The sequence below is a fragment of the Echiichthys vipera genome (assembly GCF_963691815.1).
Source record: "Echiichthys vipera genome assembly, chromosome: 20".
In the NCBI taxonomy this organism is placed as follows: domain Eukaryota; kingdom Metazoa; phylum Chordata; class Actinopteri; order Perciformes; family Trachinidae; genus Echiichthys; species Echiichthys vipera.
Genome location: NC_139845.1, coordinates 1,593,087 through 1,605,439, shown reverse-complemented (window position 1 = coordinate 1,605,439; position 12,353 = coordinate 1,593,087). Strand labels below are relative to the sequence as shown.

Genomic DNA, 12,353 nt, shown 5'->3' with positions numbered 1-12,353 from the left:
CCTAAAAAGATGCGCGGAACAGTTGGCGGTGGAGTGTTTACCGCAGATTTGATCAGATGAAACGTCTAAAAACAGTCCGACAGAACTAAACCTCCGAGAGGTGAAGACGGAAAACAACGCAACAAGCGTTCAAGCCGCAAACGGGCCTGGGCCGCGGGGGCAGAGGGACAGTGGGAGTCCAAACGGGCCGCGGGGGCAGAGGGACAGTGGGAGTCCAAACGGGCCGCGGGGGCAGAGGGACAGTGGGAGTCCAAACGGGCCGTGGGGGCAGAGGGACAGTGGGAGTCCAAACGGGCCGCGGGGGCAGAGGGACAGTGGGAGTCCAAACGGGCCGCGGGGGCAGAGGGACAGTGGGAGTCCAAACAGGCCACGGGGGCAGAGGGACAGTGGGAGTCCAAACAGGCCGCTGGGGCAGAGGGACAGATATGATGTGGGTCACACACAAACCCGGTTCAGGTCACTGTAGCTGCGGTGAGGACGGAGCCAGAGAGGGTCCTGAACCCTGGTCAGAGCAGCTGTTAGCGTGTTAGCGTGCTAGCATGCTGTTAGCGCTGTCTCAGGAACAGTCAGCTGTAGCCACGCGGCTAATAATAGCCCCCTGCTCCAGGACGCTTTAAACAGCTGATTGGTTTATAGGCTGGTGTGAAGGACACACACACACACACAGACACACACACACACACACACGCACACACACACACACACACTCAGGACTAATGGTATAAAAGGATCTGATCAGCGTTTTGCTCCTCCGTTAGCGTCACAGTGGCTGTTAGCATTAGCAGCTGCTTCCTTCCTTGAGAGACGCTCATTGTTCTGCAGTTTGTGGGGAGTGTTTACTCCTCTCCTCCTCCTCCTCCTGTCTTCACCTCCTTCTCCTCCTCCCGTCTTTGTCTCCTCCTCCTCCTCCTGTCTTCACCTCCTTCTCCTCCTCCCGTCTTCAGACCTCCTCCTCCTCCTGTCTTCACCTCCTTCTCCTCCTCCCGTCTTCACCTCCTCCTCCTCCTCCCGTCTTCACCTCCTCCTCCTCCTCCTGTCTTCATCTCCTCCTCCTCCTCCCGTCTTCACCTCCTCCTCCCATCTTCACCTCCTCCTCCTCCTGTCTTCACCTCTTCCTCCTCCTGTCTTCACCTCCTTCTCCCGTCTTCACCTCCTCCTCCTGTCTTCATCTCCTCCTCCTCCTGTCTTCACCTCCTCCTCCTGTCTTCATCTCCTCCTCCTCCCATCTTCACCTCCACCTCCTCCTCCTCCTGTCTTCACCTCCTCCTCCTCCTGTTTTCACCTCCTCCTCCTCCTCCCTCCTTCACCTCCTCCTCTTCCTCCTGTCTTTACCTCCTCCTCCTCCCGTCTTCACCTCCACCTCTCCTCCTCCTCCTGTCTTCACCTCCTCCTCCTCCTCCCTCCTTCACCTCCTCCTCTTCCTCCTGTCTTTACCTCCTCCTCCTCCCATCTTCACCTCCACCTCCTCCTCCTCCTGTCTTCACCTCCTCCTCCTCCTGTCTTCACCTCCTCCTCCTCCTCCCTCCTTCTCCTCCTCCTCCTCCTCCCGTCTTCACCTCCTCCTCCTCCTCCTCCTCTCCTCCCGTCTCCACCTCCTCCTCCTGTCTTCACCTCCTCCTCCATCTTCACCACCTCCTCCTCCTGTCTTCACCTCCTCCTCCCATCTTCACCTCCTCCTCCTCCTCCTGTCTTCACCTCCTCCTCCCATCTTCACCTCCTCCTCCTCCTCCTCTCTTCACCTCCTCCTCCTGTCTTCACCTCCTCCTCCCATCTTCATCTCCTCCTCCTCCTCCCGTCTTCACCTCCTCCTCCTCCTGTCTTCACCTCCTCTTCACCTCCTCCTCCTGACGTGTGTGTGTGTTTCTCCTCAGGGAGGCTCTAAAGCCGTCATGTCGGACTCGGTGCAGCTGTCGTCTCAGTCTCAGGTCCACGTCACTCAGCTGTACGAGGAGAACACCAACAAGCGCCCGGTTCTGACCTCGCAGCCCAACGGCCTGGCTCCTCTCAGCTCCGCCCGGCCCGGCCTGCCGCCGCCGGACCGCCAGACCTCGGCCTCGGAGCCGCCCCACCACTGCCGGCAGGGCAGCGCCGCCTCTACCAAGTCCACGCCGGACGGCAAGCCCAAGCCCAGCTCCCTGTCCCCGGAGCAGGCCATGAAGCAGTTCATGTCCAAGATGTCGTCGCTGGAGCACCACGAGGTGTTCAGCTACCCCGAAGGTGAGTCACGGCGGCGATTAACCACGACGTGAGCGACCGTGGGGGACGAACGACCAATCACGCCGCGCCTCTTCTCTCCTCCTCAGTGTATTTTGTCGGCCCGAACGCCAAGAAGAGGTCGGGCGTCCTGGGCGGAGCGAACAACGGCGGATACGACGACGATCAGGGATCCTACATCCACGTTCCACACGACCACATCGCCTACCGCTACGAAGTCCTGAAGGTCATCGGCAAGGGCAGCTTCGGACAGGTACGGCGTGATGAGGTCACCGAACACTGAGGAATGTTCCGGGTGTTGATTTTGCATCTATTTTTAGTCATTTTGCATCTTTTTGTGCTGGTTTTGCATCTATTTTTAGTCATTTTGCATCTTTTTGTGGTGGTTTTGCATCTATTTTTAGTCATTTAGCATCTTTTTGTGCTGGTTTTGCATCTATTTTTAGTCATTTAGCATCTTTTTGTGGTGGTTTTGCATCTATTTTTAGTCATTTTGCATCTTTTTGTGGAGGTTTTGCATCTATTTTTAGTCATTTTGCATCTTTTTGTGCTGGTTTTGCATCTATTTTTAGTCATTTTGCATCTTTTTGTGCTGGTTTTGCATCTATTTTTAGTCATTTTGTGGTAGTGAGTATTGCTCTGTGTACAAATATGGAGTTCACCGCTGGAAGGTGCTGGAAAAGACTGAAAATGGACTTGGAAACGCTTGAAAAGTGCTTGAATTTGACTTTGTGAGAAGCTGCAGGAGCCCTGAACAAACATCCTGAGCGTTTCTCCTCCTCCTGCAGGTGGTGAAGGCCTTCGACCACCGGGCGCAGACCCACGTGGCTCTCAAGATGGTGCGCAACGAGAAGCGCTTCCACCGGCAGGCGGCGGAGGAGATCCGCATCCTGGAGCACCTGAGGAAGCAGGACAAGGACTCGAGCATGAACGTCATCCACATGCTGGAGAACTTCACCTTCAGGAGCCACATCTGCATGACCTTCGAGCTGCTCAGCATGAACCTGTACGAGCTCATCAAGAAGAACAAGTTCCAGGGCTTCAGCCTCCCGCTGGTCAGGAAGTTCGCCCACTCCATCCTGCAGTGCCTCGACTCGCTGCACAAGAACCGCATCATCCACTGCGACCTGAAGCCCGAGAACATTCTGCTGAAGCAGCAGGGACGCAGCGGCATCAAGGTGACCCTCCAGCTCCTCAAGGTCATGTGTGTGTGTGTGTGTGTGTGTGTGTCTGCGGGGCTGAAGGCGTGCTCATCACCCGTGAAATGTTCTTCTCCTCCCGTCTGCAGGTCATAGACTTTGGCTCCAGCTGTTACGAGCATCAGAGAGTTTACACCTACATCCAGTCCAGGTTCTACAGAGCGCCGGAGGTCATTCTGGGTAAGAAGCACCGCACGAGAGACGTTTGCTCAAAGGAACTTAGGCCGGTGTCCCGATGAGATGCTCCCTCCTGTGTGTAGATCAGCTCAACTGTCTCAGCGTGGCAAATCCCTGTAGGCGCGCTGAGAGACCCGCTTCACCTGTAGGAGCGGAGGGAGACCCGCTCCATGCGCTCCCTACTGTCTTTATCTCCTCCTCCTCCTCCTCCTCCTCCTCCTGTCTTCACCTCCTCCTCCTCCTGTCTTCACCTCCTCCTCCTCCTCCTCCTCCTGTCTTCACCTCTTCCTCCTCCTGTCTTCAACTCTTCCTCCTCCTCCTGTCTTCACCTCCTCCTCCTGATTTTACCTCCTCCTCCTCCTCCTGTCTTTACCTCCTCCTCCTCTTGTCTTTATCTCCTCCTCCTCCTCCTGTCTTTACCTCCTCCTCCTCTTGTCTTTATCTCCTCCTCCTCCTCCTGTCTTCACCTCCTCCTCCTGTCTTCACCTCCTCCTCCTGTCTTTACCTCCTCCTCCTCCTCCTGTCTTTACCTCCTCCTCCTCCTCCTGTCTTTACCTCCTCCTCCTCTTGTCTTTATCTCCTCCTCCTCCTCCTGTCTTCACCTCCTCCTCCTGTCTTCACCTCCTCCTGATTTTACCTCCTCCTCCTGTCTTTACCTCCTCCTCCTCCTGTCTTCATCTCCTCCTCCTCCTGTCTTCACCTCCTCCTGATTTTACCTCCTCCTCCTCCTGTCTTCACTTCCTCCTGCTCCTCCTGTCTTTACCTCCTCCTGCTCTTGTCTTTATCTCCTCCTCCTCCTCCTGTCTTCACCTCCTCCTCCTGTCTTCATCTCCTCCTCCTGTCTTCACCTCCTCCTGATTTTACCTCCTCCTCCTCTCTTTACCTCCTCCTCCTCCTGTCTTCACCTCCTCCTCCTCCTGTCTTTACCTCCTCCTCCTCCTGTCTTCACCTCCTCCTCCTCCTCCTGTCTTCACCTCCTCCTCCTCCTGTCTTTACCTCCTCCTCCTGTCTTTATCTCCTCCTCCTCCTGTCTTTACCTCCTCCTCCTGTCTTCACCCCCTCCTCCTGCTCCTGTCTTCACCTCCTCCTCCTGTCTTTATCTCCTCCTCCTCCTCTTGTTTTATCTCCTCCTCCTCCTCCTCCTCCTGTCTTCACCTCCTCCTCCTCCTGCTCCTGTCTTTATCTCCTCCTCCTCCTCCTCCTGTCTTCCCCTCCTCCTCCTCCTCCTCCTCCTGTCTTCACCTCCTCCTCCTCTTTTCTTCTCCTCCTCCTCCTCCTGTCTTCACCTCCTCCTGGTCGTGATCGCTCGTATATAGCGATACGTACAAATCATCAGAGTACGGACAAAAGGGCTCAGTTGTTGCGTGTTGAACGCTGATAAATGACTGTAGCAGCTGGTTTTGACGTGACCTGGTTCTGACGGGTCTGATCTGTGCCCTGCAGGCTCCAGGTACGGGATGCCCATCGACATGTGGTCTCTGGGCTGCATCCTGGCCGAGCTGCTGACGGGCTACCCGCTGTTGCCGGGCGAGGACGAAGCCGACCAGCTGGCGTGCATCATCGAACTCCTGGGCATGCCCGGCCAGAAGCTGCTCGACGCCTCCAAGAGAGCCAAGAACTTTGTGTCGTCCAAGGGCTACCCTCGGTACTGCACCGTCACCACGCTGCCAGACGGCACCGCCGTGCTGAACGCCGGGCGCTCGCGGCGGGGGAAGGTACGCGGAGCGCCGGGCAGCAAGGACTGGAGCGCGGCGCTGAAGGGCTGCGACGACCCGCTGTTTCTGGATTTCCTCAGACAGTGTCTGGAGTGGGACCCGACGCTCAGGATGACGCCCAGCCAAGCGCTGCGGCACCCGTGGCTGAGGAGGCGACTCCCTAAGCCGCCGACGGGAACCACCGCGGGGGAAAAGACGACCTCCTCCTCCAAACGGGGCACCACCGCAACCGACGGCGCCATCACCTCCATCTCCAAGCTCGCCACCACCTCCTCAACCACCACGTCGTCCTCCTCCAAAACCAGAACTAACTTGGCAGCGATCACCGATGCCAACGGGAACATCCAGCCTCGGACGGTGCTGCCCAAACTGGTCAGCTGAGAGTGAACGCACCCCGCTCCGCTGTGGCGGGGGTCGCTGCCGGCGAGCAAACCCGCTGGAAACCGTAAATAAAAACTGGGTTGTCCAGTTTTTTCGAGGAGCGTTTGTTTTTGTTTTTCCACGCTGGTTTTTCGCAGCGTTGTCGGGCGTGCGTTCAGGAAACAAACTTAGCGTCGGGGGTTTTAAGAACGCGCAGAACGTCCGAGACGGGGATGTGAGCTGAGCTGAAGGAAACTTAGGGTGCGTTCAGTCTCCTGAATCCTCAAAGACGCATTTGTGAGCAGGAAGTGACCTCGCGGTTCAAAGCGAGGCCGCTCAGACAATCAGAAGGCGTCGCTCTGTAGCTCCGAACACTCAAACACATCAGAAACATGGTGCTGACTGAGGGAACAAGGCTTTTTCTACGCTTTTATCGCAGAATATTTCGCTGATTAATCGACACCAAAAACTACTTTTACGACCTTTAGTCTTACGTGGTTATATCCGCAGACGGTCGTGGGTAAGATGCGTCGCCACTCGGACGGTTATTGACCATATCTGGACGCAGTTTTCGGTGTTTTTCCTGTGCGTTTCCTTGACGATCGCCACCAAAGTGCAAGTAGATTCTTACACAACTAAGAATCAGTGAGCAAAAGTGGCGTCGACGAGAGAAACGCTCAAAAACACAGCAGCGCCTGTGTTTACAGCGAGGAGATGTCCGAGTACGCTAGCGCACAGCTAATCCACCGGCGTTAGCATCCATTTGCCGACTCTTGTAAAGACGACGCTAAAGTTAAAGGTTAAAGTTAGACTTCCGTTTGACATCGTTAAATTAACTAAAACATTACATCATCACTCAAATTTGAAGTTAAACAGAAACTCCGTCCGAATGACGACGCACAGACGAATAAGTCGGATGTATCCACGTAACGCTAAAGTAACAGCTGCAAAAAAAAACGCAACGGTTAGCTCGCTAATCTTTGCCTCATATCACTATTAAATGATTTTGTTTCAGTTTGGGAAACATTCATTTTTACTTAAATGACGCAATTAATTAAAAAAAAAACAATCCTAACTGAACCATCTACCTGTTAGCTGGCTAACTTTCTTAGCTAGCATGTGTTAGCATACTAGCTTTGTGCCTGTCAGCTGGCTAACTTGGCTAATAACCACTGGTTAGTTGTTGGACGGCGTTTTTGTTTGTGTTTAAGACACTTTGCTACTTTTTTAACCGGCTAGCAGTTAGCCTAGTAAACTTTAAATCAGTCAGCTAGCTATTAGCTGGCTCACGATTTGCCTTTCTTTGGCAGTCTGGTGGCTAGCCTTAGCCTTTTTTTAGCCATAGCCTGTTAGCTCTCCACTGCCCAGCCTTACGAAGCACAGATTTAGAGTTTTTAAGTTTTTTTTTTAGTGTTTCTGAAAAGCTAGCGGGCGTCAAACGAAGAGTTTGAGTTAAAGTCGAACCATTTTGTTCCCTTTTTTTAACCAAATCTGATCATTCAGGAGGCAAAATGGCGGAAGGAGCTGTGAAGACGGAGAGGAAGTTTAATGGACGACTTATAAATCATGTTAACATCAAAGGGCTCCGAAACAGAAATGATGATAATACAACGTTAGCAACCAAAGTCTCTGTGACTCAGCGTTTAATTAACGAAATATGGAAATTATATTCGCCGTAAATGCAAAAACAACGGAAAAGCCATTTTAAATTATTACTTTTACCGAATTAAAGCTGTAATCCGTAAGATTTTCAGCTAGTTAGCTCGTCACGGACGCTGATGCTGCGTTCACTTGGAATCTGAAATCGGGAACTTCCAACTTCTGAGTCGGGTTTGTCGTAAGGACCGAAGTGTAACAGGAACGTGTGTGTGTGTGTGTGTGTGTGTGGATTTAAGAGAGGGACATTTAGGGGACGGACCGGACGTAGAGAGGTGAATGTGTCAATAAAGTTTACAAAAGAGAAAAAAAAAAAACGCACAACGTGACAAGATGGAGGCTCTGAAAGGACAGACTGCAGTTACACCTGACGGCCACAGAGGGCGCTGGAAACAACGCGACAAATCTGAAATTCTGGCGTAAAATCATCTCAGGGTCAGCACTTACACTCATCAGATAAGCTATGGAGCTATGGTGTTTGAACTATTAACGTAGAAATCCAGGAGAGTCGCTAACAGCCGGACGTGGCTAACAGTGATTAGCTCGGGGCAGTACGGTGAAGGCATTCAAAGGTCTTTTTTAACCACTAATGCTGCTGAATATAACAGCAAACCTCTGCAGCAGCATGAGAAGAGTCCCTACACACACAACAAAGCAGCAACAGCGTAGTTAGTGAAGCCAGAGTTTATTAAAGAGTGTTTTAAAGACTTACCTACTGGCCCCTGTACCAGCTCCTCTCATAGTAAAGTCCATTACAGTGGAAGGAGCCCATTGGTGCTTTGTTGTGTGTGTAGGGACTCTTCTCATGCTGCTGCAGAGGTTTGCTGTTATTTTCAGCAGCATTAGTGGTTAAAAAAGACCTTTGAATGCCTTCACTGTGCTGCCCCGAGCTAACCACTGTTAGCCACGTCCGGCTGTTAGCATCTCTCCTGGATTTCTCCCTTAAAAAACTGTCTCCATGGATTATCTGATGGATCATTTGCAGAAAAAGACCCTGGGATGACTTTATACTTGAATAGGACCCAGAGAGAAACGTCCATAATGGTTCATTCATTGAAAACGTGCTAAAATAAAAAAAAAACCTTCAGGCGTTCACGGGCGCAGAAATCACATGAGACCGTTCCTCCGTCACGTCCCAGGACACAGAGCGGGGTTTTGTCTCGACGGGCGTAGAAACGTGACGTAGCACAAAAAGCCGAGTGTCTGTGAAGTCATCGATAAACGGCGCCTCAGAGTCTGAATCTAAAGACGTTAACGAGCGTCGTGTCCGCGGCGTGAGCCCTGAAGGCGCCGCACGGAGAAGACTGCGCGTACTGTTCCCGTCCAGGTCCTTCTGGGGCGGGTTTGTCCCCGTGAAGAAGATTCAGACAGGAAATGGTTTATTTTATTGTGTTTGTTTGGAAGCAAAAGCCTCGTGAGCAGCGTTTTCACGGTCTCATGTCACCGGGAGGTCGAAGCTCGCGGCGGCGGCGGTGACGGTGACGTCGACGGTGCTCCGGTTTTAATTCAGGGTTTCTTTCAAAGTCGTAAAACACTTAAGAGAGATTTCAGACGCTGAACATTTCCACTGAAACTGAAACTCACACAAACCGCTGAAGGGGTCCAGTCGCATCAGCGGTGACGCAGACGTCGCTTCATTAACGTGTAAAGTCGCGAAGATTCACGATAAAGTTGATTTACGACGTCACGGCGACTTTAAAACCTGAGGGAACTGAAAAAAACAACAGAATTTACCAAAAAAAAAAAGAAAAACATGAAATTTTAACCATTTTAGAGCTTAAACGTTCAATTTTTACTGTGAATGACTGTTTTCGCCTCAATGTTCGTTACATTTAAAGAGTCTGAACTGATTGATTAGTTTGACTGTCTTTGATAGTAACCGTGCCCCAGCACGTGTCACGGCTAAAGTCTGGTTCCTTTGACCAGTGTGAGTGCAACCGTACCACGTCTAGGAGCGGCACGCTTGCCGTCCACGGCCCGTTTGGGAGAGGTGGGCTTTAGTAAAGCACGTTTGCACGTGTACGAGCACGAGCGTGCGCACGTGTACGAGCACGAGGCCTACGGCGGTTCTGAGGTCATTTCCTGTGCGCCTGTTGGGACACAGAAAAAAGAAGGAGGGACCATGCGCGGACATTTCAAACAATGGCGGTGAAAGGTTCACGTTGGTGTGATGCGGAGGTGGAGTGTTTACTGCAGATTTGGTCGATGAAAAGATTCAAAAACAGTCGACAAGACGCACAAAAACTCCGAGGTCTACGGAAAGATCTGGAAACAAAGCCACGACGTCATCAATGCGTGTGACGTGTTACGGCGTGATGACGTATAGGCAGCAAGAAGCATTCTCCGAGGCCCAGGTAGTGTGAGTACAAACGGGCCTGGAGGGGGGGACAAGGACCCTAAAGCACGGGGCACGGCACAGAGGCACAGTGGGAGGGCGCCCTGACTCTATGTTTGGTCTCTTTAGGTAGGAAAACGTCCAAATTTTACACTAAAAAAGACGAAAGGACCAGAATAAAATAAGAACGGTGCTTTTTGTTTCCCCCTCAGAGTCAAACTGCTTCGTTTGCACGCTCAGCGCCGTCACACGTCACCGTCACAAGCAGCGACACACCTGAGGCGCCACTTCCCGGTGCGACTGAACCCTGAAGCTCTCAAACACACGATGGAACGAAACCGTGGCGACACAAACGCGATAAAACACGTTTAAAATAACGACATCAGCCGCCGCGGAGGTGTAACGATCAAACGCGAGCGGGGAGGGGAGGTATTTATTTACTACACTTTAATTAATATTTATTAATCTACATATTTACGACGACGTGCAGTTCATACTTGAATGTGTGTGTGTGTGTGTGTGTGTGTAGCAGTGCGTGTGTGTGTGTGTGTGTGTAGCAGTGCGTCTGTGTGTGCGCGTGTGTGTGTGTGTGTGTGTGTGTGTGTGTCGACGTTACGAGAGTTTTTTCTTAAAGCTTGTTCCCCCACATAAAAAAACACACAAACACAACTGTCCCTGAACGCACCACCAGGAAGTGGAGTCACACTGGGATGATGATGATGATGATGATGAAGAGGAGGAGGAGGAGGAGATGGCGAGGGGATGTAGCGTAGCACGGGGACGGCGGTGGCGATGGCGATGGCCTGTCGCACAGAAGGAACTGGTGATGTAAAACACACGGACGTGTCGGGGAGGGGCGTTCCTCTCCGGTGTTTGTTTGTTTGTTTGTTTTCTAAAGGATCCGATTGGTTGTGTTTTGTTTTTGTTTTTGTTTTTTTTACCGAGTGCTGAGAGTCGAAACTTTGTGCCTTCAGTATCTCATCGCCATGGCAACGCCCCCCACACACAACACACACACACACACACACACACACACACATTTACAGTGGCAATGTCATGGCAACAACGAAAAACAACTGAGTGTGTGTGTGTGTGTGACTCACGATGACGTCATGATGTGAGTTTCCGGTGGCCAAAGGCCGCGTGCTGATTGGCTCCTGGTTGCCAAAGTCCGCGTGCTGATTGGCTCCTGGTTGCCAAAGGCTGCGTCCTGATTGGCTCCTGGTGGCCAAAGGCTGCGTGCTGATTGGCTCCTGGTGGCCAAAGGCTGCGTGCTGATTGGCTCCTGGTGGCCAAAGGCTGCGTGCTGATTGGCTCCTGGTTTCAGCAAAGCCCAAAGACGCCGTGTGAACCCCGTGACCTCTGACCCCGTGACCTCTGAGAAAAGTGTGACAGTTAACGAAGAGTCAGTCGATTATTAATGAAGCAGAAAATACAAAAATAAATGAATTATTAAATAAAAATGTTCCTAAATCGCGACGTGAACAGAAACAAACGAATGTTTGTGAACGTGTCGACGCTCTGAACCGAAAACTCCACTTTAGTTTCAGTTCTGACGCAAAAACAACACGTTTCATATTTACCTGCAGGAGGCCGGACGCTGGATTCTCCCAGCCGCCCCTGAACGCAGCGTGAACTGCACCTGTGTATGGAAGCTCATTTGTGCCAAACACAAAAACATGAGTGACGTCACAAAGGTCAAAAACACTCACGGTGAATCACAGTTATGGTTTATGGTTCATGTTACAGGAAGGATTTGAGTCTTTGCAACAACACGGACGAACATTTAAAATGTAATTAGATTAAAAATAATATTATGACATTTAAATATAATTAAAAATGATGAGATTTAAATTAAATTAAAAATACTATGAGATTTAAATAAGATTAAAAATAATAATATGACATTTAATGTAAATTAAAAAATAATATGACAATTAAATTAAAAATAATATGTTCAAATTAGAAATATCATTAAATAAAAAATTGTAAAAAATATCTTGACATTGATTGTTCTAAGTGAATTAATCATTATTAATTATTATATTATACATTATTAATCATAATATTGATTCTCAAAATTATAGAAAATATGTTTAGTAAAATGTTTTCAGAACTAAATTGTAAACATTATGAGATGAATCATAATTTTGATTCACTAAATTAAAATAAAATAAATAATTCTGGGTCAAAATTTGGAGTTTTTAACGATCTCAGAGTTTTTATTGTGTAATTTAATATTTATTTATATCAAAACGGGGTTTTAGTGGTTCATATGTAATTACAATTATTCATTATTATCAGTTACTTTTTCACTGATTGAACAAACACCGCACTGAAACTGAAATTTATTATTATTTTTAAATGGAAAGATGTGAAAAAAAGTGTCTCTTAAAAATAAAAAATATATATTTTTTAGTGGTAAATAAATAAATGTAAACGTTATAATAACCACATTTAATTAAATTCATAATTTAATTCTAATTAAAATCATTTTTCCTAATTTTCACTGGAAAAATCAAATGAAATGTCCTAAAAGAATCAAATTTACAGTAAATAATATTAAATTAATGTCTCATAATTATGATTTACACGAGTGTTTTTCACTTAAACAGTCAAAGTTTGTTGTTTTTGTGGTTTTGGTAGAAATGTGCCTCCATTTTGTTTACAGAGTTAGCGTAGCATTAGCTTTAAACC

The 12,353-nt window shown here is 49.5% G+C and overlaps 1 protein-coding gene across 1 annotated transcript in view; it reads left to right on the top strand.

The window, feature by feature from the left end:
• Positions 1–7,908, top strand: part of dyrk2 (dual-specificity tyrosine-(Y)-phosphorylation regulated kinase 2) — a gene marked incomplete at its 5' end in the record, with an annotated part of 17,556 nt that extends 9,648 nt beyond the window's left edge. The window contains 5 exon segments of the mRNA XM_083935006.1: positions 1,872–2,217; positions 2,304–2,467; positions 3,003–3,392; positions 3,503–3,593; positions 5,034–7,908. Coding sequence (XP_083791132.1) covers positions 1,872–2,217; positions 2,304–2,467; positions 3,003–3,392; positions 3,503–3,593; positions 5,034–5,686 — 1,644 coding nt within the window. The 3' untranslated portion in view covers positions 5,687–7,908.
• Positions 7,909–12,353: the final 4,445 nt, after the last annotated feature.